The sequence below is a fragment of the Papio anubis genome, chromosome 8 (assembly GCF_008728515.1).
Source record: "Papio anubis isolate 15944 chromosome 8, Panubis1.0, whole genome shotgun sequence".
Classification (NCBI taxonomy): Eukaryota; Metazoa; Chordata; class Mammalia; order Primates; family Cercopithecidae; genus Papio; species Papio anubis.
Window position 1 is genome coordinate 43,404,828 of NC_044983.1, and position 27,361 is coordinate 43,432,188.

Consider the following 27,361-nt stretch of genomic DNA (forward strand, 5'->3'; position numbering starts at 1 on the left):
CATGTTGGCCAGGCAGTTCTCGAACTCCTTTACTTAAGTGATCCTCCTGCCTTGACCTCCCAAAGTGCTGGGACTATGGGCATGAGCCACCACACCTGGCTCATTTCTTGTTTTTTTAAAATAAAATTTATTGTGTGTGTTTAAGGTATATATATCATGTTATGAGACGTATAGTAAAATGGTTACTGTAGTGAATCAAATTAACGTATCCATCATCTACAGTTACCTGTTTTTCCTTCCTGTGGCAAGAGCAAAAATCCTCACCATAGCAAACTCTTACTAAAAGTCCTCATGGCTGGGTGCGGGCTCATATCTGTAATCCTAGCACTTTGGGAGGCTGAGGCGGGCCGATCATTTGAGCCCAGGAGTTCAAGACCAGCCTGGGCAACATGGCAAAACTCCCTCTCTACAAAAAATACAAAAATTACCTCACATGTTGGCACGCGCCTATAGTCCTAGCTACTTGGGAGGCTAAGGTGGGAGGATTGCTTGAGTCCAGGTGGACGAGGCTGCAGTGAGCTTTGATTGAGCCACTGTGCTCTAGCCTGGGCAATAGAGAGAGACCCTGTTGCAAAAAAAAGAAGGAAGTCCTCAAGGCTGTTCTGCAGAACATTAGATCTGCAGACTTGTTCATCCTACATACCTGCTATTTTGTATCCATTGATCTACAGCTCCCTATTTCCTTTCCAGCCCCAGCCTTGGTAACCACTGTTTTTATTCTGTCTTCATATTTGACCTCTGTTTTTTTGGAGACGGAGTCTCGCACTGTCACCGGGCTGGAGTGCAGTGGCGCCATCTTGGCTCACTGCAACCTCCACCTCCTGGGTTCAAGCGATTCTCCTGCCTCAGCCTCCCAAGTAGCTGGAATTACAGGTTCCCGCCACCGTGTCTGGCTAATTTTTTTGTATTTTTAGTAGAGATGGGGTTTCACTATGTTGGCCAGGCTGGTCTGGAACTCCTGACCTCGTGATCCCCCTGCCTCGGCTTTCCAAAGTGCTGGGATTACAGACGTGAGCCACCGCACTCATCCTGTTTTCTTTTTTGAAAGATTCCACAGTCCCAATGAATTTAAAATGTCAATTGTAGGTTGTCTTTGGATCCATACTGTTGTATATATGAGAGTTTTTTTATAATTATGATCAAAATATATGTGTTGCTATTAGGTCTCCCCCACTCCTTTTTTTTTTTTTTAACTTATACACAATATAATTCATGTAGTTTAAATGACTTTATATAATGTTTTAAATTATGTGACATAGTTTGCCTGAATGTATACCAATTGACTTCTTTAAGTTTTTGCACTGCCAAATAAACATTTTTGTTCAGATTGCTTTTCCAACCCCCCTCCCTTCATTTATCTATTGCTGTGTAACAAATTATATCAAAATTCTGTGGCTTCAAACGATGACTGATTTTTTTCTCATAATATGGGAGTTGACTGGGTGGTTCTGCTGGTTTCACTTAGAGTCACTCATGTGGTTGCATCAAGCTGGTGAAGGGATAGGCTTATTGCCTAGGACGCCTTGCTCCCCCTCCCTGCAGCCTCTGCACGTGGCCAGTTAGGACTTCCTCACATCCTGGTGGTGTCAGGGTGTTCAGAATTCTTACATGACAGTTGTCTTCCAAAAGAACGAAAGCAGAAGTTAGCATTCCTCTTACAAGCGAGTGCCAGAACTGGCCTAGCGTTGCTGCTTCCCTGTTTATTCTTTTTTTGGAGGCAGAGTCTCACTGTGTCACCCAGGCTGTAGTGCAGTGGCACAGTCTCGGCTCACTGCTACTTCTGCCTCCCAGGTTCAAGCGATTCTTGTGCCTCAGCCTCCAAAGTAGCTGGACTACAGGTGTGCACCACCATACCCAGCTAATTTTTTTGTGTGTATTTTTAGTAGAGATGGGGTTTCACCATGTTGGACAGGCTGGTCACAAACTCCTAACCTCAGGTGATCTGCCCACCTTGGCCTCCCAAAGTGCTGGGATTACAGGCATGAGCCACCACGCTCTGCCACTGCTTCCCTATTCTATTGATAAAACAGGTAGGAAGGCCTGTGCAGCTTCAAGGGGAGGAGGGGTGCGCCTGGGTCTGGAGGGTGGAGGATGGCTCACAGCACTCTGCAGACATTCTGCGCCCTGGTGTTTTGTCCTGAGGGGAAATTTCACACAGTAGCATTTAAGTCAAATCATACTACATATTTAAAAATTCTTGTTTTTTATATGTGTGTGTGTGTATACATATATGTGTATGTATATATGTGTGTGTGTATATATGTGTGTGTGCTTTTTTTTTTTTTTTTTTGAGACTGGGTCTCATTTTCTCTCCCAGGCTGGAGTGTAGTGGCATGATCTTGGCTCACTGCAACGTCCACCTCCTGGGTTCAGGTGATTCTCCTGCCTCAATCTTTGCAGGAGCTGGGACTACAGGCACGCACCACCACGCCAGGCTAATTTTTTTTATTTTTAGTAGAGATGGGGTTTCTCCATGTTGGTCAGGCTGGTCTAGAACTCCCAACCTCAGGTGATCTGCTCGCCTCGGCCTCCCAAAGTGCTGGGATGACAGGTGTGAGCCACTGCGCCTGGCAGGGTTTTTGTTTTTTGAGACAGGTTCTTGCTCTGTCACCCAGGCTGGAGTGCAGTGCCACTATCTCAGCTCACCGCAACCTCCGCCTCTGGGGTTCAAGCAATTCTCCTGCCTCAGCCTCCCGAATAGTTGGGCATACAGGCATGTGCCACCATGACCAGCTAATTTTTGTATTTTTAGTAGAAAGGGGCTTTTACTGTGTTGGCTAGGCTCCTCTTGAACTCCTGACCTCAAGTGGTCCACCCCCTTGGCCACCCAAAGTGTGGGATTATAGGCGTGAGCCACTGCGCCCAGCTGATACAGAGTTTTAAAAAATAGTTTAAAAAATTAGCCTGTGCCTGGCACAGTGGCTCACGCCTGTAATCCCAGCACTTTGGGAAGCCAAGGTGGGTGGATCACTTGAGGTCAGGAGTTCGAGACCAGCCTGGAAACATGATGAAACCCCATCTCTACTAAAAATACGGAAATTAGCCGGGCATTGTAGTGGGCGCCTGTAATCCCAGCTACTCAGGAGGCTGAAGCAGGAGAATCACTTAAACTCATGAGGAGGCAGTTGCAGTGAGCTGAGATCATGCCACTGCACTGTAGCCTGGGTGACAGGGTGAGACTCCATTTCAAAAAAAAAAAAAAAAAAATGGATAGTTGTGTGCCTTGTAATTATTACTTTTCTCCCTTTGCCTTTAATTTCTTTTTTTATTTTCCAAGACCGAGTCTCACTCTGTCACCCAGGCTAGAGTGCAGTGGCGTGAACAAACATGGCTCACTGAAACCTCTACCTCCCAGGCTCAAGTGATCCTCCTACGTTAACCTCCAGAGCAGCTGAGACTACAGATGTGCGCCACCACGCCTGACTAATTTTTGCATTTTTTGTAGAGATGGGGTTTTGCCATGTTGCTCAGGCTCGTCTTGAACTCCTGGGCTCAAGCGATCTTCCCATCTTGGTGTCCCAAAGTGTTAAGATTACAGGCGTGAGCCACTACACCTGGCCAATTTTTTTAAAAAAACATCTTAGGATAGGGTCATGTATGATGTTCTTAAGTAGTGTTCCAAATAAAATGAAGGAAGATTAAAGGAGGAAAATCAGACTTCACCTATTAGTGGGAGGAAAAGCAAAGAATTTGTGGCCATCTTTAATTTGGTACAGAGTATAACGATTCTTGACTCAAAAAAAAAGTGTGTGTGTGTGTATATATATATATGTTTTTTTTTTTTTTTTTTTTTTTTTTTTTTTTGAGGCAGAGTCTCAGTCTGTTGCTGAGGAAGGAGTGCAGTGGCGTGGTCTTGGCTCACTGCAACCTCTGCCACCCGGGTTCAAGCGATTCTCCTGCCTCAGCCTCCCGAGTAGCTTGGATTACAGGCACGTACTACCACGCCCGGCTAATTTTTTGTATCTGTAGTAAAGATGGGGTTTCACCATCTTGGCTAGGCTGGTGTTGAACTCCTGATCTCATGATCTACCCGCCTCGGCCTCCCAAATGCTGGGATTACAGGCATGAGCCACCACCCGGCCGACTCAAAACTATTTTTTCAAGTGATGTTGATATGTAATATTTTACATATTTTGTGGGGTACATGTGATGTTTCATTGTGTGCATAGAATGTATAGATCAAATCTCAGGGTATTTGTGGTATCCAGATTCTTGACTCATGACAGATAATATATATAAGGGTTGGCCAGGCATAGTGGCTCACGCCTGTAATCCCAACACTTTGGGAGGCCGAGGCGGGCGGATCACGAGGTCAGGAGTTTGAAACCAGCCTGGCCAACATGGCGAAACCCCATCTCTACTAAAAATACAAAAATTAGCCAGGCATTGTGGCAGGCACCTGTAATCCCAGCTACTCCGGAGGCTGAGGCAGGAGGATCACTTGAAACCCGGAGGCAAAGGTTGCAGTGAGCCAAGATCGTGCCATTGCACTCTGTCCTGGGCGACAAGAGCAAGACTCTGTCTCTAAAAAGAAAAACACATATATGGGTTATGAAGTCTTAGGAAGTGACATTTTGGGCATCAGAGGGATAGATTGTTTCTTTTAGAATCAGTTTATGAAAGGCTAAGGCTTTAGAAATAATGTGTTTCAGCAGGAATTCTGACTAGGGATAGAGGTGGGGGACGGAGGCAAGGCGATAGGATTTCTCCTTTCTTTTGCCTCTTCTACCCAGGGCAGTGGGTTGCCTTCCTGTGCTAGACTCTTGTGTGTTGGTCATTGAGATATACTGGGGTAGACAAAAAGTTGTATATATATCACTGATATGGTTTAGTCGAAGTATGCAAAGTATAAAAAGAAAACACTTTGCTCAGTCATCTAGTTAGGTTCTTAGTAGAGCAAAACTCTCACTTTATGCTGTTACCTCCTTTTTCTCGCTTCTCCTACTCTAATCGTGGTTTCTGTGTCTTGATGCGCTGCTGAACATTAAGCTCCACAAGAGCAGGACTTCGACTATCACGGCAAGATCAGGGGCCTAGCCACAATTCTCTGGCTCACAGTAGACATTTGGTGCTGTTTAAATGGAAATAAATAAATAAAACCAAATAATTACAACAGTAAAATGAACCACAACTTTCTCAGTCAACTGAGTGCTTAGCACTTCATCCTCTTTCTTGGTCTTTTATAACAGCTGATACTTTTCTCCTCCTCTTACCTCCCAATCCATTCCCACGTTGCAGCAAAGTGAAGTTTATGTCCTCCCTGAATCCTCATTACTGCAGATAAAGGCTGAATTGCTAAGGGTGCCCCTTCCAGGCCATTTCTGACTCTTTGCTCTCATACTCAGTTGCAGTCCCCAAACATTGCCCAGCATTCTGTCTCTCTTTTGTAATGTCCTCCCCACGCCTTTTTTTTGGTTCCACCCGCCCAATCCTTCCTTTTCTTTTTAAATATTTCAAACACCAGAAAAATATGTGAATATACATGTACTCACCCTGGCTGTTCACATTCTAATAAATTCTTGCTTCAGATTGTTTTTTGGAAATAGAACATTTCTAGTACATTTAAAGTCCTATTTTCCCTTCTAAGTCCTAGGCCACTTTCTCTTTGCCCAGAGGTCATCAATATCCTGATTTTTTATTATTTGTATTTATTTATTTATTTTGAGACAGAGTCGGACTCTGTCACCCAAAATGGAGTGTAGTGGCGTGATCTTGGCTTACTACAACCTCTGCTCCCTGTTCAAGTGATCCTCCCGCCTTAGCCTCCTGAGTATCTGGAACTACAGGTGCATACCACCATGCCCAGCTAATTATTATTATTATTATTTTTTGAGATGCAGTCTTGCTCTCTCTCCCAGGCTGGAGTGCAGTGGCGCAGTCTTGGCTTACTGCAACCTCCGCCTCCCGGGTTCAACTGATTCTCCTGCCTCAGCCTCCCAGGTAGCTGGGACTACAGGCGCACGCCACCATGCCTGGCTAATTCTTTTGTATTTTTAGTAGAGATGGGGTTTCACCATGTTGGCCAGGCTGGTCTCAAACTCCTGACCTCAGATGATCCACCTGCCTCAGCCTCTCAAAGTGCTGGGATTACAGGCGTGAGCTACCACGCCCAGCCTCCCAGCTAATTTTTTGTATTTTTAGTAGAGACAGGGTTTCACAGTGTTGACCAGGCTGGTGTCGAACTCAAGTGATTTGCCCATTTCAGTCTCCCAAAGTGTTGGGATTACAGGCATGAGCCAGCACACCTGGCCCAATAATCCTGATTTTTTTTTTTTTTTTTTTTTTGAGACAGAGTCTTGCTCTGTCACCCAGGCTGAAGTGCAGTGGCGTGATCTCAGCTCACCGCAACCTCTGCCTCCTGGGCTCATGCGATTCTTCTGCCTCAGGAGAAGTTTTAGTAGAGACAGGTTTGTATTTTTAGTAGAGATGGGTTTTACCATGTTGACCGGGCTGGTGTCAAACTCCTGCCCTCAGGTGATCCACCTGCCTTGGCCTCCTCAAGTGTTGGGATTACAGGCGTGAGCCACTGTGCCTCGCCCGACCCCTGATTTTTAAATATCTTTTCCACTAACACCTTTATACTTTTTGCTACATATGTATATACGTATAAAAACTACATTTGTTTAGAGCTTCTATACCAGTGTATTCTAACTGCAGCAGTGAATGAACTTCCAATATCTACATCTTTGCCCAGATAAAGAATTATCAGACTTAATATTTGTCAGTTTGGTGGCTAGAGTAAGCTGTTACGTTTCCCTGATCACTGATGAGGTTGAGCATATTTTTATGTTTGTTGGTCATTACTGTTTTCTGTAAACCTTATTCCTAATATGTTCTCATTGTTCTCTAGGGTTTTCTTTTCCTTATTGATTTCTAGGAGGAATTCTTTCTGTATTTTGAATAACATTCTTGTCTGCTTTTTGTTATTCATATCTTTTTTCAGTCTGTAGCTTATCTTTTCATTTAATCTGCCTTGATTTTTATATATACTATGAGATCAGATTGGGTTCTAATTTTATTTTTCCATATTGGTAAAATGTTCCAACACCATTAACTTTTCCTACTTTTTTTTTTTTCTCTTTTAAGACAGGGTTTCACTCTGTGGCCCAGGCTGGAGTGCAGTGGTGTGATCACAGATCACTGCAGCCTTGACCTCCCCGGGCTCAGGTGATCCTCGCCTCCTGAATAGCTGGGACCACAGGCATGTGCCAGCCACCACACCTGGCTAATTTTTGTATTTTTTTAGAGATGGGGTCTTGCCATGTTGCCCAGACTGGTTTTCAGCTCCTGGGCTCAGTTGATTGGCCCACCTTGGCCTCTCAGAGTGCTGGGTTTACAAGTGTGAGCCACCATGCCTAGCCTTTTCTATTTTTTTTTTGTTTGTTCTCTTTTGAAATAACTTTAGATTTGCAGAAAAGTTACATAAGTAGTACGAAGGATTCCCATATACCTTCATGCAGATCCATCAAATATTAATGTTTAACATTTTTGCTTGCTCTTGTGTGTACTCTCTTCCCCCCTCCCTCCACATTCGATTTCGTTTTTTGGGGGAACCATTCAAGAGTAAGTTAACAGATACTGTCTCTTCACCCCTACATACTTCAACTAGGACATTTTCTTACAATATAATTGTTAAAACCAGGAAATTAATATTGAGAAAGGACTGTTATCTACCAGCCCTATTCAGATTTCACCACTACTGTTCTTTAAAGCAAAATAATGACAATAATATTTTTCCTGATAACCAAGGTTGCATTTACTTGTCATGCCTCTAGTCTCTTTACTGACTTTTAGTGTTGCCTCTACTAAAAAGCACATTTTCATATATGATATGTCTGCTTTGGGGCTTTTCTTTTTCATTAGTCTGTTCATTTCTGCACTAATTCCGTATTTTCTTAATGATTTCTTTAGCTGATGAGGAAGTCTTAAAATCTAGGAAAGTGTCCCCTCTGTTTTGTTTTCTTTTTTTGTTTTGTTTTTGTTTTCGAGACAGTCTTGCTCTGTCTCCCAGGCAGGGGCTTGATCTTGGCTCACTTCAACCTCCACCTCCTGGGTTCAAGCGATTCTTCTGCCTCAGCCTTCCATGTTGCTGGTTGGGATTACAGGTGTGCACCACCATGCCTGGCTAAATTTTGTATTTTTAGTAGAGATAGGGTTTCATCATGTTGGCCAGGCTGGTCTTTTTTTTTTCTTTTCTTTTTTTTTTTTTTGTGAGATGGAGTCTCGCTCTTTCGCCCAGGGTGGAGTGCAGTGGTGTGATCTCAGCTCACTGCAAGCTCTGCCTTCCGGGTTCATGCCATTCTCCTGCCTCAGCCTCCGGAGTAGCTGGGACTACAGGCACCCACCACCACGCCTGGCTAATTTTTGGTATTTTTAGTAGAGACGGGGTTTCACGGTGTTAGCCAGGACGGTCTCGATCTCCTGACCTCGTGATCCACCTGCCTTGACCTCCCAAAGTGCTAGGATTACAGGCGTGAGCCACTGTGCCCGGCCTTTTTTTTTTTTTTTTTTTTTTTTTTAAGACAGAGCCTTGCTCTGTCGCCTAGGCTGGAATGCAGTGGTGCAATCTCGGCTCACTGCAGCCTCTGCCTCTAGAACATTAAATGTTCCAGACCAGTCTGGCCAACATGGTGAAACTCCATCTTTACTGAAAATACAAAAATTAGCCGGGCATGGTGACGCACGCCTGAAATCCCAGCTATTTGAGAAGCTGAGGCAGGAGAATAGCTTGAACCTGGGAGGTGGAGGTTGCGTTGGCTACGAGCGAGACTCTCATACACACAAAATAACACAGCAGATGTATGAGGAACTTTAAATGTCTTTCCTAACTTACTGTATGCAAATAAAAGTAGATACTTAAGAAATTGTCTAAAAATATTTAGTAAACCCATTTCTACACAGACAAATTAAAAGTTCTGAGAAATCAGGCTAAAATAACCTCAAATTTATAAGGTTTGATTAATAAATATTTACCTTTGCATATACATGAAAGCAAAAAACGTTAGGAATACTTTCAATTTCAATAAATTGAAATCAAGTACAAATTTTGACTCCCCTTCCTAAACTGAATAAACTCTTAAAAAGCAGACACACTTTACTTGTGTAAACACTCTTTTTTTTTTAAACGGACTTTCACTCTTGTTGCCCAGGCTGGAGTGCAATGGTGGCATCTCGGCTCACCGCAGCCTACACCTTCCGGGTTCAAGCGATTCTCCTGCCTCAGCCTCCCAAGTAGCTGGGATTACAGGCATGCACCACCACGCCTGGCTAATTTTGTATTTCAAGTAGAGATGGGGTTTCTCCACGTTGGTCACGCTGGTCACGAACTCGCGATCTGACAGATTCTGTTTTCACATGCCCCTACATGGGTGGGACTGCTTCAGGATTCTAAAAGACAGTACCTTCTGGTGCACTTTCTAAGATGGAACATAATTCTACTCTTTAAAAATCATTAGAGAGTATGTATTAATGAACTTTGGCTTTTATTAACTTTCTGGTCATGGCTGTTTGTTTGATGCAGAGTCCTTGACTGTAACAGAAACCTCAAGTAGGGGAAACGTTCACTTTGTAACGATTTCCTTATGATTGATTGACATATCAGTATAAAATGGATGAGGAATTATACACGTGTTGTATACTGCTATTAATGTTTGGTACAGTGCTTGCTTTAGGGTTTTCATTTTGAGGGGTTGTTAGATCCAGCATTTTCTGGAGCAGAATGCCTTTTAAAGGGAATTTTGTCTTTTTGGGAAATAATTTATAAAAGTTAATTTGGAAAAAGCTGAATTTAAATATGTGTAGCTCTTATAATTAATGAGCTTTTTACATTTACACTGACGTTCTTTTGTATAGGAGTTAAAGTTCCTCGTAATTTTCGCTTGTTGGAAGAACTTGAAGAAGGACAAAAAGGAGTAGGCGATGGTACCGTTAGCTGGGGCCTTGAAGATGATGAAGATATGACACTTACAAGGTGGACAGGCATGATTATTGGGCCACCAAGGGTCAGTGTTATAAATTATATTTTTTCTATTAATACTTATTGTTACTTTAGAGTTAACATTTAATTTTATACTATTGATATTAAAATAAGCAATTATGATAACTTCTAAAATAGTTCCTTTTTATTTATTTTGTTTACATTTATTGATGCTTCCCATGTGCAGGATATAATCCTTGATTACGTAGAGGATTGCAGAGAGGAAGGTTGATACGGTCATTGCCATCAAAGTTTTGCAGTTTAGTAAAGGAGAAAAAAATCAGTACAAATTGACAGATTCTAAATATGACAGAGCAAGTTCACTGCGGGACTTTAGAATATGTTTCTTCTAGCTGGAATAATTGAGGAAGGCTGAACAGTGGAGGAAGTTGCCTTTGGAATGAGCGCTAAAGGACTGACTGGTAGGATTTCAGAAGGTGGTGATGGGGATGGAGAACATTCCAGATAGAGAGGACAAAAGGTGAGGAAATGGAAGGGGGGGTATGTGGGGAGAGCAGTCATTTTGACGTAACATGTTACTAACCTCTGGTGTGAACCTGAGGGTTTCTAAATTGGTTTGCATTGAGTGCACGTTGCTATTTGCCCTCTGACACTTCACATGCCATAGAAATGCTGTAGGTCTCAGTTTCTTCATCTATAAAAAGTCTATGATTCTTGCACTTTTTTCTAGTATGGTTGGCAACTGGCCCATTGTACTTTGTCTTAGGTCTTTCTTGGGTTTATGAAGTTTTATTTTTACTCAAAGTCTTTTTATCTAGCTTGGGATTTTTAAAAAAATTTTTATTTATTTATTTATTTTTACGTTGCATTCCTTACTTAATGGTCCCATCCACTGCACTTCTTGCAGCGAATCTTTGAAATGTGTGTCTGTAATGTTTTTGGCTTGTTAGAAAGAGCACACATTTGAAGGGTTTTTCAAGTCTTTGGTTTTGTATACTGGTTGCTACCTTATGATGAGAGCATTTCAACAGTTTTGCTCTTGGGTAGAGTTTAGAGTTCCTTATGATGATGATGATGATGATGATGATGATTATTATTATTGAGACAATATCTTGTTCAGTCACCCAGGCAGTGGTGTGATCTCAGCATACTGCAGTCTCAGCCTCCTGGGCTCAAGCGATCCTTCCACCTCAGCCTCCTGAGGTGGTGTGCACCACCACTGCTGGCTAATATTTGTAGTTTTTGTAGAGAGGGGGTTTCACCATGTCGGCCAGGCTGGTCTCAAACTCCTGGCCTCAAGTGATCCACCTGCCTTGGCCTCCCAAAATGCTGGGATTACAGGTGTGAGCCACCGCACCCAGCCCCTCCTGATTATTACAAAAGAAAAATGTATCAGGTAATTAGCAACATTAATTATAGAGAATGAATTAGTGTGTTTTATGTTGTTTTCTGGTGTTCCTTTGCAAAATTCATGCACACTCCTAAACTGATAGGCTCCCTGTGTACCTTGCTCTATTTTTTCCTAAAGACATTTGAGGAAGGAAATATAATATTGATGGATAGAGTTCCTTATAACTTGGTATGCATAATGAAAACCTTGATTTTCACTGCCTGTGAACGTTATTACTATGGTCTGTTTGGTTAAAAAAAAGTGCTTATAATTGATGAACATTCTGACTTACTGATTTGAAGATTTAACAGTCAGAACTTGGTAGAATATAAATTTGGAATTATTTAGATTTGGTTTTTCTCCAGCCACTGCCTGCAGCAGACTTTATTCTTTAAGAATGTTTTGGAGCTTGTGATGAGTTCATCAGTGGTCTTGTGGGCTGACCCACAGCACAGTTCCTAGCTGTGGTGGACCGGCTCCTGCTTGGTCTTTCACCCGGTTGGGGCCCCCTGCAGGATGCCCCAACTGGTTGCCATTCCTGGTGTCACTGAACCTCAGGAAACTCCATCCACTGGGATGGGGGTGAAGGCTGCTTCTCCACAACTCTCTCCTCGCTCAAGGGGCGCAGGGCACACTGACAAGATGCTATGGCGGTCTTCCACTCTCAGTGGTTGGTGGTTTTGGAGCTGCAGGGGAGAAAAGGTCGTAATAGCTTTTCCTCACTTGTCTCAAGCTTCATGGCTGAGGCACTTATAATAAAAGGCAGAGAAAAGCATACAAATTTATTTAAGTTTTACATGACATGGGAACATTCAGAAAGGAAGACCCAAAGAAACAGGGAAACCTGCGTATTTTTATGCTAAATTTGGTGAAGAGTGGACAGTAATGTAACAGCGTGATTGGATCTGATGGTAACACACTAGGTAATAAACTGGGGGAACTTACCAGGGCCTGTTTGTTCAGATTATTCCTGTGTCTATGGATTTCATTCCTTTCTTGGCATAAGACAAGACCCCTTTGGAGTGGTTCTCATGACCTACTTCATGAGGAGGTCAGCTAGATTTTAGGGTCTGCTTCAGAGGAGAAGGGGGCGAAGGTAAGGTAAGAGTAACCTTGCTTCTGCTGTTTTCTTTTTTTTCTTTTTCTTTTTTTTTTTTTTTTTGAGACGGAGTCTCGCACTGTCGCCCAGACTGGAGTGCAGTGGCGCGATCTCGGCTCACTGCAAGCTCCGCCTCCCGGGTTCACGCCATTCTCCTGCCTCAGCCTCCTGAGTAGCTGGGACTACAGGCGCCCACCACCGCGCCCGGCTAATTTTTTGTATTTTTAGTAGAGATGGGGTTTCACTGTGGTCTCGATCTCCTGACCTTGTGATCCGCCCGCCTCGGCCTCCCAAAGTGCTGGGATTACAGGCGTGAGCCACCGCGCCCGGCCGCTTCTGCTGTTTTCTTAAGTGCCAAGGTGCCGTACTTTGGGATAGTGTGTCTTGAACCTCATCAGAGACCCGCTCACTTCTTTGAGTGCCAGGCAGAGGTAGGAGGGTGTGCCCTGCAAAGGCACAGGCTTCTTCTGGAGCTGGCCTCTGCTCACCACCTGATGATCTTCTCTGCATCACCCTCTCTCTCAGTTCTCTTGAAGGCAGGAGGTTATAGTGGGTATATTCAGTTGCCTTTTCATAAAACAGGCAGGAGTTGGTGTCTTACCACAGTTGTTTCCTCCTTAGAAGGTGAGATATTGAGAACAGTTTTATCTCCAGGGTAGAGTACCTACATCTCGCCAGAAGAAAAAGAAGAGTTTTTTGTTTGTTTATTTGTTTTTGAGACGGAGTTTGGTTCTTGTTGCCCAGGCTGGAGTGCAATGGTGTGATCTTGGCTCACCGCAACCTCTGCCTCCCAGGTTCAAGTGGTTCTCCTGCCTCATCCTCCCTAGTAGCTGGGATTACAGGCATATGCCACCACACCCAGCTAATTTTGTATTTTTTTTTTTGAGACGGAGTCTTGCTCAGTCGCTCAGGCTGCAGTGCAGTGGTGCGATCTCAGCTCGCCACCGCATCTGCCTCCCGGGTTCATGGCATTCTCCTGCCTCAGCCTCCCGAGTAGCCGGGACTATAGGGACCCACCACCATGCCCTTTTAATTTTTTGTATTTTTAGTAGAGACGGGGTTTCACTGTGTTAGCCAGGATGATCTCGATCTCCTGACCTCGTGATCCGCCCGCCTCGGCCTCCCAGAGTGCTGGGATTACATGCGTGAGCCACTGTGCCTGGCCTAATTTTGTAGTTTTAGTAGAGACGGGGTTTCTCCATGTTGGTCAGGCTGGTCTCAGCCTGACCTCAGGTGATCTGCCCACCTCGGCCCTCCCAAAGTGCTGGGATTACAGACGTGAACCACCGTGCTGGTCGAGAGGAGGAAGACTTTTAACATACTGTTACACGGTTGGTTGTTTTTTATTTTTGTTTTATTTTATTTTGAGATAGTCTCACTCTGTCACCCAGGCTCGAGTGTAGTGGCCCGATCACAGCTCACAGCCTTAACCCTCTGGGCTCAAGCAATCCTCCCACCTCAGCCTTCTGAGTAGCTGGGACTATAGGGGCACACCACCACCTGGCTAATTTGTGTGTGTGTGTGTGTAGAGACAGGGGTCTCACTATGTTGACAAGATGGGTCTCAAACTCCTGGGCTCAAATGGCCCTCATGCCTTGGCTTGCCAAAGTGCTAGGATTATAGGCATGAACCACTGTGCCTGGCCAGTTGTTTTTTATTTTTTATACTTTATTGACTAAAGGTCCCTGTGGTTTTTTTTGAGATGGAGTTTTGCTCTTGTTGCCCAGGCTGGAGTGCAATGGCGTGATATTGGCTCACCGCAACCTCTGCCTCCCAGGTTCAAGCGATTCTCCTGCCTCAGGCTACCAAGTAGCTGGGATTACAGGCATGCACCACCATGCCCGACTAATTTTGTAGTTTTAGTAGAGATGGGGTTTCTCCATGTTGGTCAGGCTGGTCTCGAACTCCCGACCTCAGGTGATCCGCTTGCTCGGCCTCCCAAAGTGTTAGGATTACAGGTGTGAGCCACCGCATCCAGCCAGATCCCTCATTTTTTTGTTCTAGTATTTATTTGGATTTATATGATTAGCAGTTTTTCTTTTCTATGTTTCTGTGTTCAGTTTTCTGAAGCAATATTTGTTGTCACTAGAGTTTAGTACTTTGTCAAGTTTTCTCATATGTAAATGAAGGTACTGTCTCCATCTTTAAAATAGAAACAGTATGAGAATTAAGTGAAATAATGATTACATAATAGGAGAATACCTGAGTACTTGACTTAGTAAATATTAGTTTGTTTTTCTCCTCTTTTTTTTTTTGCTCTTGCTTTTTGTTAGATAACAGGAAAACTTGGCTGTTAATGTAATTTTTTTTTTTTTGAGACAGTCTTGCTCTGCCACCCAGGCTGGAGTGCAGTGGCTTGATGTCAGCTCACTGCAACCGCCACCTCCTGAGTTCAGGTGATTCTCCTGCCTCAGCCTCCTGACTAGCTGGGATTACAGGCATGTGCTACCAATTTTTGTCTTTTTAGTAGAGACGGGGTTTCACCATGTTGGTCAGTCTGGTCTCGAACTCCTGACCTCAGGCAGTATGCCTGCCTTTGGCCTCCCAAAGTGCTGGGATTATAGGCATGAGCCACCATGCCCAGCCTGTTAATTTAAAATTTAGAGGGGATAAAATCAAAGGTGTCAGAAGTTAGGGTGATATTTACTGTAAGCATTGGATTAGATTAATAGGCTAGCTTTGGGATTAAATTTGTTTTCTTTTTCTTTTTGAGACGGAGTCTCACTCTGTCACCCAGGCTGGAGTGCAGTGGCACGGTCTCAGCTCACTGCAACCTCCGCCTCCCGGGTTCATGCCATTCTCCTGCCTCAGCCTCCCGAGTAGCTGGGACTACAGGCGCCCACCACCGCACCGAGCTAATTTTTTGTATTTTTAATGGAGATGGGGTTTCACCGTTGTCTCGATCTTCTGACTCGTGATCTGCCTCGGCCCCCCAAAGTGTTGGGATTACAGGTGTGAGCCACCGTGCCCAGCCTAAAATTTTTTTTCTTAACATAAAATCCTTCAGAAAAGAGCTTTGGTTTTTTGTTTGTTTGTTTGTTTTTTAACTTAAAAGGAATTGAGGTAGAATTTACATGTAGTGAAATGCACAGATGTGCCGTGAGTTTGACAAATGTAGCTTGTTACCCCTACGGAAATAAAGAACATTCTCGTCAGTCCAGAAAGCTCCCTGTGCCCTTTCCCACACCCACCCCTGCTTCCTGCACCTGAGAGATTTGCATGTTGTAGAGCTTTGATAAGTAGGGTCATGTAGTGTGTACACTTACGGTTCTCGTCTTTACTCAGCATGAAGTCTGAGCAATTCAGTTGTGTTATCTCAGGTAGTAGGAGTGTGTTTCTTTTTATTGTTGAATAGTATTTTACTATATGGATATACCACAGTGTGTTTATCAATTTTTTTAATGGACATTTGGATTTAATCTACATTATTGCTTTTACAAATAAAGCTGCTATGGGCATTCTTGTAGAAGTCTTTTTGTGAACATGTTTGTTTCCATTTCGTTTGGGTAAATGCCTAGGAATAGAATTGCTGTATCAGGGCCGGGCGCGGTGGCTTGCGCCGGTAATCCCAGCACTTTGGGAGGCCGAGGCAGGCAGATCACGAGGTCAGGAGATCGAGACCATCCTTGCTAACACGGTGAAACCCCGTCTCTACTAAAAATACCAAAAATTAGCCAGGCGTGGTGGCGGGTGCCTGTAGTCCCAGCTACTTGGGAGGCTGAGGCAGGAGAATGGCGTGAACCCGGGAGGTGGAGCTTGCAGTTAGTGAGTCGAGATCGCTCCACTGCACTCCGACCTGGGCGACAGCAAGACTCCGTCTCAAAAAAAAAAAAAAAGAATTGCTCTATCATAGGGGTGTCTGATATGCATCCAGATTGGAGAACCACAGCCAAGATAATCTTTAGATCTATCTGATTTTAGTCATTTTTATATATTGAAAGTGCTGGGGATATTATTAATATTTGCTTGCTATTAATCTCAGAAAAGTTTTATATAGCTTTTTTTCTTAAAAATATTGAAATATTTAATAACATACATATAAGATTGTTGCATAGGTTTTACATTAGAGTAGTTTAATACTGCAAATCTGACCTCCATTTGGATAGCTGTTGTTTATGGGGACGGGATCAGTTTGAGTAGGTGAGATCTGTAGATGGTTGATTAGCTTCCTCCCTCTCTGGTCTTATTCAGCAGCCAGCAGATACTAAATTTTTCACTTTCATTTATTTATGTATATATTTTTATGTTATTTTAATTATAATTTAGAAAATTTATTAAAATTTCAATAATTATAAATTCTCTTTAAAACAATTTTTTTCTTTTTAATCTCTTGAGTCAAGGTGAGGATTCATTTATTTTTTTTTGGTTTTTTTTTTTTTTTTTGAGACGGAGTCTTGCTCTGTCGCCCGGGCTGGAGTGCAGTGGCCAGATCTCAGCTCTCTGCAAGCTCCCCCTCCCGGGTTTATGCCATTCTCCTGCCTCAGCCTCCCGTGTAGCTGCCCGCCACCTCGCCCAGCTAGTTTTTTGTATTTTTTAGTAGAAACGGGGTTTCACCGTGTTAGCCAGGATGGTCTCGATCTCCTGACCTCGTGATCCGCCCATCTTGGCCTCCCAAAGTGCTGGGATTACAGGCTTGAGCCACCGCGCCCGGCCAAGGATTCGTTTATTTTTTACTTTGCTGTTTTAATGGTACACTAATAAGTTAACCAAGTGAACAAAAGCCATAGGAGAAAGAACAGCTAATTTATAGGCATGAAAATAAGCCCTGGATAATCTAGAAGCTTTAAGTTTGATACCTATTTGAAAATGATGTGTAAACATAAAGTTTGCTATTGTTTCTCTGAATTCAGATAATGGGATTTAATGAACCTCAAAATTAATGAAGTAGCAACATAAGTATAACTAACAGGAGACATAAAATAATTATGTTTTATTGCTGCACAATGGTATAATGTGGGGTTTTCTTTTTTGCTAGAAGTTATTGATTGCCATATTAAGTAGGATGATCATATAATTTGTTATCCAACAAGACCCTTTTGAGAATGAAAACAGGCACTATTAATAGTCAATTCTGGAACAATAGGAATAAGCAGAACTGTTGTGTAAAACAGAAACCTCATATATGTTTGACACAAGTCTCAAGTAGCCCCTCCCTCTACAATGTAAACTTTTTAGCAAAATCTAAATTTAAGTGGTTTGGTTTTTCCTTTTTCCTTCTTCCTTCTAATTTGTTACAGGCATCATTTTTATCACAAAAGCAAGTTGTGATCATATTGATAATACTTTGTAGAATTAATTTGGTAAGATCTCATGGAATTAATTTTGTAAAATCTCAATTTTTAAGTATGCTTATTGCATTTTTTCTCACCATAGAGGTGAAATAAATTTGAATGTGGAAAAATAAATTCTTAATCATAAACACTGTCTTATCAAGTACATTCATATTGTACTTTTCCTTTTTTTTTTTTTTTTAGCACTTAGACATTAATATTTTAGGTATTGTTATTTTGATTGTCTTTTGTTTTTTGCCTTCCAGACAAATTATGAAAACAGAATATATAGCCTGAAAGTAGAATGTGGACCTAAATACCCAGAAGCTCCTCCGTCAGTTAGATTTGTAACAAAAATTAATATGAATGGAATAAATAATTCCAGTGGGATGGTAAGTTAATATAGTCATATTGGTTTTATATAACATAATGTATAGAGCTATATGTTAATTATACATACACACAGCATAATATGTGTAAGATATTAATATGTAGTTAGGAGAAAGTTTTTAAAAGAGGACTTTTGTTAAGCCAGAAGTCTAAAGAAGGTTGCATTATGTTGTTTTTATTTTATTAATATAAATTAGGCCATCCTTAAAAACCTTAATGTGCTTGCCTGGAATAGATGTATGTGGTGGTTAAAACTTTTTTTTTCTTTCTTTTTTTTTTTTTCTGGAAACAGAGTCTCACTCTGTCGCCCAGGCTGGAGTACAATAGTGTGATCTCGGCTCACTGCAACCTCCGCCTCCTGGGTTCAAGCGATTCTCCTGCCTCAGCCTCCCGAGTAGCTGGGATTACGGGCACCCACCATCATGCCCGGTTAATTTTTGTATTTTTGTAGAGACGGGGTTTCACAGTGTTTGGCCAGGCTGGTCTCGAACTCCTCACCTTAGGTGATCCGCCTGCCTTGGCCTCCCAAAATGCTGGGATTACAAATGTGAGCCACTGTGCCCGGCCAAAAGTTTTCTTAGGGTTTTAATTGCCTTAGTAGTCATATTTCAGTTGATCTTTATTTGGTAAAAAGATGACCATTATTGGGCGGGGCATGGTGCTCACTCCTGTAGAGATTGTGCCACTGCACTCCAGCCTGGGTGAAAGAGTGAAACGCCGTCAGAAATAAAGATGATCATTATTTCTCTTTGAATGTTACTTTTCTGAGGGTTAAGGTACACTTGGTGGGATTAAAAGGATGACTGTTCATGAAAAGGATGAATATTCATAAAGGGTTTTTTTCTTTGAGGAGCAAGTATATCTGTGTTGAAACAATCATGGCTGAGCATCATTGTCTGTTTATTTTTGGGTTTCACTCTGTCCCCCAGGCTGTAGTGCAGTGGTACTCCCCCACTTCCCCTGGCCTCAAGTGATTCTCCCACTTCAGACTCCTAAGTACGTGAGACTACAAGGCACATGCCACCAAGCCCAGCTAATTTTTATATTTTTTGGTAGAGATGGGGTTTTGTCATGTTGGCCAGGCTGGACTCAAACTCCTGACCTCAAGTGATCCGCCCACCTTGGCCTCCCAAAGTGCTGGGATTACAGGCGTGAGTCACTGTGTCCAGCCTATTGTCTCTTTAAACAAAATGACATGCCCTGCTTGACCCACACAAGTTAGTTAGTAGAAACAGCTGAATTTCCAATATGAGTAGATTGTTAAGTTCATGATAAGTCTTTGAAGCCTAGGCTCTCTTGGTGCCATGTTGAGAGCACACCACATACAAAATACATTTTAGGAAGCAAAATAACATATCATCATCATAAAATTAGTATCATCCATCTTAGGAAATAGGATCTCAGTATCCTTGATTTCTCATCCCATCCCTGTGTTTCCTCTCTTTACCAGTGTATTTTGTACTACAAATGTATCACATATGTACACAAATTCATCCTCCTTTCTTCTCTCCTTCTCTCTTTCCTTCTCATCTATTTACCATCTGTTAAAAATTACGAGTTTATACTAACAACTCCCACTAATTTTATTCTAAGACTATAGGGTTTGTTCTGTGATTCTTCCTTTCCATTTGAGAAACCTGGCTCCCATGCTCCCCAATGCATTTACTTATTTACTCAATTTCCCCTTCATATAACTGTACTTCTGGCAACAAGTTGAATCTTGGATTCACAGCCAGCTCCCTGCCCCTCATCCCCAACCTAATACGCAGGTCTGAGGCAGGGCCCCAGATTGGCTGGTGCGTCCAGCAGGGAGGCACCAGGCCAAATAAAGCATGACCCTGAGAAAGGAAGAAGGTGGGAAAAGGTCATTGGAAACCTTAGCCCTGCACCTGCTGGGCCATTAACACCCCCCACACCCCTCCCACTGCCCACCCCTGTGCCAACTCAGAGCTGGGACCTGACAGTCTCTCTAGCCCTCACAGTCCTCAGTTGGTCAGTCTTTGTGATTTACTGGGAGCATTTAGTCCATTTACATTTAATATACATAATTACTGACATGTTCAGGTTTAAATAGATCATCTTAGTTGGTGGTTTCTATTTTTCTGCATGTTTCTTGCCTACTTTTGGAATGGTTCTCAACTTCTTTCATTCTGTTTGTGTTCTTTCAGTGGTTATTCTAGAAATTATGTACACTTACCTATTTTTAAGAAATTTGATAGGAGCAGGATTATAAAGCATATGAGTACACAGAAAGGATATTACTTAGGGAATGTCCTGTGTGACGCACAGCATTGCCTTTATGAAGAAGATCTTTGTTAGATTTTGCTACTAGATGTATCTGTTTTTCTCCACTACTGGTTTGTTTTTACATTATAGTTGCTGTAAATTAAGTAACCAATGGTGTGTTCTACATTGTCATGGAAGCTAGGAAATTTAGATTAAATTTCAGACCTACCTCTAATAAGCTTATCTGATCTCTTGGGCTTTTGGTCCATTAGTTGATATTTTGCATCCCTTTCTACCTCCCTTCTCCCAACCCATTTATCATTAAGCCTTGTCAGTTTTATGTTCCAACTGTAACTCGATTTAGGTCTTGTTTTTCTGTTTACATTGCCACCAAGTGAATATTGGCCATCATTTATTTCCTGGACTCTTGCAACAACATCTCTGATTCTGCTTTTTAAAATCCCTTCCAATCTTTCCAAAGTTAGCAGCCAGAGGGATCCTCCTAAGAGACAAATTGTGTCATGTCATTTCTGCACTTCAAATTCCTTTAGGGGCATCAGCCTCAGCATGCTTGCTTCTTGCCGTGGCTCACTGGGTGGGAATGCTCAAGGTGCACACTGGCTTGCATGCCTTTCGTTTGGTCTCAAGACCTTTGCATTTCTGCTCTTCCTCCTTCCTCCACAGTCTGGCTAACTCCTATGGGTCCTTCATTTCTCACTGTAAATTCCCCTTTCTTTTTTATTGAGACAGAGTCTTGCTCTGTCACTCAGGTTGGAGTGCAGTGGCACTGTCTTGCTCACTGCAACCTCCATCTCCTGGGTTTAAGTGATTCTCCTGCCTTAGCCTCCCAAGTAGCTGGGACTACAAGTGTGTGCCACAACACCTGGCTAATTTAATACAGATGGGGGTTTGCCATGTTGGCTAGGCTGTTCTCGGACTCCTGACCCGCGTTGGCCTCCGAAAGTGCTGGGATTACAGGCGTGAGCCACCGCACCCAGCCTAAATTCCACTTTTTAACAGAACTCTTTATTGATGTTCCAACTTGAGTTATGTCCCTTCTATTGCTCTGTTATAGTCACTCTTATTCTTTTGTTGCACTTACTATAAATTTATTATTTTTTTGATTTTAAAAGAAATGTTTCTAATATAATAGAGGAAGTTTTAGAGAATGATAGAACCAGCATCTATGTGTCCTCCACCTAGCTTTGTCAAATGTTAACATTTGTCTTATTTGTAACAGATTTTTTTCTTTTTATTTTGAGAGAGTCTCACTCTGTCTCCCAGGCTGGAGTGCAGTCACGCGATCTTGGCTCACTGCAACATCCGTCTCCTGGGTTCAAGCAATTCTCCTGCCTCAGCCTCCCAAGTAGCTGGGACCACAGGCATGTGCCACCACGCCCAGCTAATTTTTTTGTATTTTTAATAGAGATAGGGTTTCACCATATTGGTTAGGCTGGTCTCAAACTCCTGACCTCAAATGATCCACCCGCCTCAGCCTCCCAAAGTGCTGAGATTACAGGTGTGAGCCACCCTGCCCGCCCAGATTTTTTTCTTACTGGTACAAAGACTACATTATAAATAGAGTTAATTCTGTGTGTGGCTTTCTCTTGTTTCCCCTTCCTATTTTTTTTGAGATGGGGTTTTGCTCTTGTCACTCGGGCTGGAGTGCAGTGGCACAATCTCAGCTCACTGCAACCTCTGCCTCCTGGGTTCAAGTGATTCTCCCGCCTCAGCCTCATAAGTAGCTGGGATTATAGGTGCCCGCCACCACGCCTGGCTAATTTTTGTATTTTTAGTAGAGATGGGGTTTCACCACGTTGGCCAGGCTGGTCTCGAACTCCTGACATCAGGTGATCTGCCTGCCTCGGCCTCCCAAAGTGCTGGGTGGGATTACAGGCGTGAGCCACTATGTCTAGCCAAGTTTAAAATTTTTAAATTAAAATGTTCTCCGTCAGATTGCTGTAAAACTTTCTAAATTCTTACTCTCAATTGCAATGTTTATCTTGTCAAGGACCAGTAGAATTCAGTTCGTGGCCTGCCCCTTTCCATGGACATACCTTGAGTAGCGCTATTCTCGGAATACATCTAGAAGTGTGCCGTGGCGTGGGGCTTTCTTCAGCTTGAATATTGCCAAGCTGCTCTCCGCAGGGCCGGGTCAATGTCAGTCCCACCAGTGGTGTATAACAGGACCCTGTGAATGTATATTCCCACCAACCCTTCTTACTGTCAATCTGGAATGGGGACTGGGAAATAGAAAAATAAATACTGATTTTAATCATTATTGGAGTGTAGATGTGTGTATAGAGGGTTGTGGGTAGGGTGAATATATTGGACATCTGTTTTTCTCTTCCATTTACATCTAAGAGTTTGGATTATTACTTTTATAACTAGTAAATGGTACAGAATTTCACACTGGTGATTGTGCCAGGATAGTTTTATATATTTTGAGGCTAAGTATCTCATGAATTGTAGTTCACAGGCATTGATGGTGGGTGTCGCTTTAGTAATTTTAGTTTATATGTATTTAATACGACGAGGCAAAATTATTCCCTGTGGGTGGTTAGCATTCTGAAGTGTAAATTTCATTGTCTTATGCAGTGAGATCTCACATTTTGGAGGTCATTGTATGTTGTAGACTGATAAGATGCAGATTTTATTCTGACATGATATTTATTTTCTCATGCTCTTTACTGTGTCTTCTCTCTTCATCTTTTTTGTTTTTCTTTTCCTCCAGTGTTTTTTTTTTTTTTTCCACCCTGTTGGTATTTCACAGGATTTGCAATCACTTATGTTTATTTAACTACCATTTACAGCTGGAAGTGTTTGTGTCTGCTTTAGAAATAGCTTGGTATTCTCTCTACTTATTTTTATAAACTGTTCAATTATGGAGTCTATTTAAAATAAGCTAATGAGGTTGCCACTCTTTAAAGTAAAAGTGTTAGAGGAAGCATTTTAAATGTACCTTACCACTGTAACATTTTTCTTACTCTTTTAGTTAGTTTCTTTTCTTTTCCTTTTTTTTTTTTTTTTTTTTTTTGAGACGGAGTTTCGCTCTTATTGCCCAGGGTAGAGTGCAGTAGTGCGATCTCAGCTCACTGCAACCTCTGCCTCCTGGGTTCAAGCGATTCTCCTGCCTCAGCCTCCCTAGGATCTGGGATTACAGGCATCCGCCACCATGCCCAGCTAATTTTTTGTATTTTTGGTAGAGACGGGGTTTCACTATGTTGGCCAGGCTGGTCTCTAACTCCTGATCTCAGGCGATCCACCCACCTCAGCCTCCCAAAGTGCTGGGATTACAAGTGTGAGCCACTGCACCTGGCGTTAGTTTCTAAAATAAATATCACTCAAATTATTTTTCTTTTCTACTTTCAAATACTTTCATGGTGATATAATTCATATACCATACCATACAATTCGCCCATTTAAAGTGTAAAATTCAAGGATTTTTAGTATTCACAACATTGTGGAATCACTGCCATGACCCAGGTTTGGAACATTTTTGTTCTTCCCAAAGCAAATCTGTGCCCATCAGTTGTCATTTTCCATCCCACCTCCCTCAACCCTAAACACCCATTAATCCACTTTCTGTCTTTATAGATTTGCCCATTCTGGATGTTTCATATAAATAGAATCATAAAGTATGTGTTCTTCGGTGACTTAACGTAATGTTTTCAAGATTTACCCACGTTTGTAGTGTGTATTGGTACTTTATTCCTTTTTATTGTTGAATAATATTCCATTGTATGGAGATCCCATTTTATTTATCCATTTATCTCCTGGTAGATATTTCTATTTTTCTACTTTTGGCTATTATGAATACTGTTGCTATGAATATTTGTGTACAAGTTTTTGAGTGGGCAAATATTTTCATTTCTTTTAGATATATATTTAGGAGTGGAATTGTTGGGTCATATGGTATCTATGTTTTAGTTTTTGAGGAACTGTCAAGAAAGGTTTTCTAAAGTGAATGGGCCATCTTACATTGCTACCACTAGTGTATGCAGGTTCCCAGCTTCTCCACATCCTTGCTAACCCCAAATAAAAAATCTACAACACAAACACAGAAATAAAAAGCAAGAAATTAAAACATAACAACATGAACAATCACTTTCAAAAAAAGGAAAACAACGAGGAAAGAGGGAAGGAAGACCACAGAACAACCAGAAAATAAATAACAAAATGGCAGAAGCAAGTCCCGACTTATCAAGGACTTTGTTACTATGTCTGATTCTAGCCATCCTGTTGGGTGTGAGGTGGTATTTCATTGTGGTTTTGATACAATTCTTGATAGCTGATGATGTTAAGCACCTTATATGTGCTTATTGGCCATTTGTATGTCTTTGGAGAAATATATATTCAGATTCTTTGCCCATTTTTTAAAAGTAGTTTAAAACAGCAAACATTCTCTCGGTTTCTGTGCATCAGGAATATGGGTGCAGTTTTCAGTAGGTCCTGTGGTTTGGGGTTTCACATAGGCTGCAATTCAGATGTCAGCCTGTGCTGCCATCTCATCGGAATGCTTAACTAAGAAAGGATCCAATTCCAAGCCCACTCATATGGTTGTAGGCATGATTTTGTTCCTTGTGGGTTTCTGGACTGAGGGCCTCAGTTTTTCTCAGGCTATTACCCAGAGACCGCCCTCAGTTCCTTGCCACATAGGCTTCTCCATAGGGTAGTTCACCACAAGGCAGGTGATGTCTGTCTGTGAGGCCAGTGAATGCAAGCAAGAGAGAGCAAGATGAAAGCCAGACTTTTTAAAAATCAGAGTCATACAAACACACACACACACACAAATTATAATAAGAGGGCAAGAGAAAATTTTGGAAGTAGGGGATAGGTTTATGATATAGATTGTGGTGATGGTTTTATGGATGTATACTTATCTCCAAGTTTATCCAGTAGTATACATTAATTATATACAACTCTTTGTACGTAAAACAATGAATAAAAAAAATATTAAGGCTGGTCGTGGTGGCTCACGCCTGTAATCCCAGCACTTTGGGAGGCAGAGGCGGGTGGGTCACGAGATCAGGAGATTGAGACCATCCTGGTTAACATGGTGAAACCCCGTCTCTACTAAAAATACCAAAAATTAGCCAGGTGTGGTGGCGGGCGCCTATAGTCCCAGCTACTCGGGAGGCTGAGGCAGGAGAATGGCCTGAACTCGGGAGGCAGAGCTTGCAGTGAGCTGAGATCTCGCCACTGCACTCCAGCCTGGGCGACAGAGTGAGACTCCGTCTCAAAAACATTTTAAAAAAAAGAAAGGTGCAGTGGCTCATGCCTGTAATTCCAGCACTTTGGGAAGCCGAGGCAGGCATATTGCTTGAGCTCAGGAGCTCGAGACAAGCCGGGGCAACATGGTGAAACCCCGGCTCTAAAAAAAAAAACTAAAATTAGCTGGGCGTGGTGGCACATGCCTGTGGTCCCAGCTACTCAGGAGGATGAGATGGAAGGATGGCTTGAGCCCAGGAGGTCAAGGCTGCAGTAAGCGAAGATTGTGCCACTGCACTCCAGCTTGGGTAACAGAGTGAGACCATGTCTCAAAAATAAAAAGAAAGAAATCATAGATCTAGCCCATACTCAAGAGGAGAGATTACATAGGGCATGAATATCAGGAGTTGGGGATATTTGGGAGCTGTTTTAAAAGTTGCCTATCGCAGTCTGCGTTTGCCCATTTTTTTTTTTTTTTTTGAGACAGTCTTACTCTGTAGCCCAAGCTGGAGTGCAGTGGTGCGATCTTGGCTCGCTGCAACCTCTGCCTCCGGGCTCAAGCAATTCTTGTGCCTCAGCCTCCCGAGTAGCTGGGACTACAGGCGCTACTACTAATTTTTTGTATTTAGTAGAGATGAGGTTTCACCATGTCGCCCAGAGCGGTCTCGAACTCTGGAGCTCAGGAGATCCACCTGCCTCAGCCTCCCAAAGTGCTGGGATTACGGGCATGAGCCACCGTGCCTGGCCTTTAGCCCACATTTTAATTGGGTTGTTTGGCCTTTATTATTTAGTTGTAAGAGTTCTCTATGTGCTATACAAAAATCCCTGATTGGATATATGATTAGTAAGTATTTTTTTCCCATTCTATTGATTTTTCTTTTTACTTTCTTGATGGCATTGTTAGCAGTGTAAGTTTTAAATTTTGATACGGTCATAATTTATCTACTTTTTCTTTTGTCAAATGTGCTTTGGATGTCATATCTGAGAGACCATTGTGAAATCCAACATCACAGAGATTTATTCCTATGTTTTCTTCTAATGTTTTATAGTTTTAAGTCCTAATTTGGGTCTGTGATCCATTTTGAGATATTTTTGGTGAATGGTATGAGTTAAGAGTTCAGTTTTATTCTTTTGCATGTAGATATCTAATTGTCCCAGTACCATTTGTTGAAAAGATTTTTCTTTTCCCCTTGAATTGTTTTGGCATCCTTGTCAATAATCAATTAACCATAAACATAAGGACTTATTTCTGGACTCTCAATTGTATTCCATTGATCTGTATATCCTTATGGGAGCACCCCTTCTTTTTTTTTTTTTGGAGACAGAGTTTCGCTCTTGTCACCCAGGCTGGAGTGCAGTGGAGCAATCTCAGCTCATTGCAACCTCTGCCTCCTGGGTTCAAGTGATTCTCCTGCCTCAGCCTCCCGAGCAGCTGGGATTACAGGTGCCTGCCACCACACTCAGCTAATTTTCGTATTTTCAGTAGAGACAGGGTTTCACTATGTTGGCCAGGCTGGTCATGAACTCCTGACCTCAGATGATCTGCCTGCCTCAGCCTCCCAAAGTGCTGGGAGTATAGGCATGAGCCACCACGCCCCGCCTTTTTTTTTTTAAACAGGGTCTCACTCTGTCATCCAGGCTGAAGTGCAATGGGGTGATCATGGCTCACTGCAGTCTTGATCTCCCTGGGCTTAAGCGATCCTCCCACCTCAGCCTTCTGAGTAGCTGGGAATACAGGTGTGCACCACCACACCCGGCTAGTTTTTGTATTTTTACTAGAGATGTGGTTTCGCCATGTTGCCCAGGCTGGTCTCTAACTTCTGGGCTCAAGAGATCCA

At 42.5% G+C, this 27,361-nt stretch overlaps 1 protein-coding gene across 2 annotated transcripts in view; it reads left to right on the plus strand.

The window, feature by feature from the left end:
* The window catches only part of UBE2V2 (ubiquitin conjugating enzyme E2 V2), a 69,290-nt gene that overhangs the window by 35,225 nt on the left and 6,704 nt on the right, over nt 1–27,361 (plus strand). For both annotated transcript variants that reach the window (XM_017961994.3, XM_003902722.5), the window contains exons 2-3: nt 9,853–10,001; nt 17,963–18,088. In XM_017961994.3, coding sequence (XP_017817483.2) covers nt 9,853–10,001; nt 17,963–18,088 — 275 coding nt within the window. The remainder of the gene's footprint in view (nt 1–9,852; nt 10,002–17,962; nt 18,089–27,361) is intronic.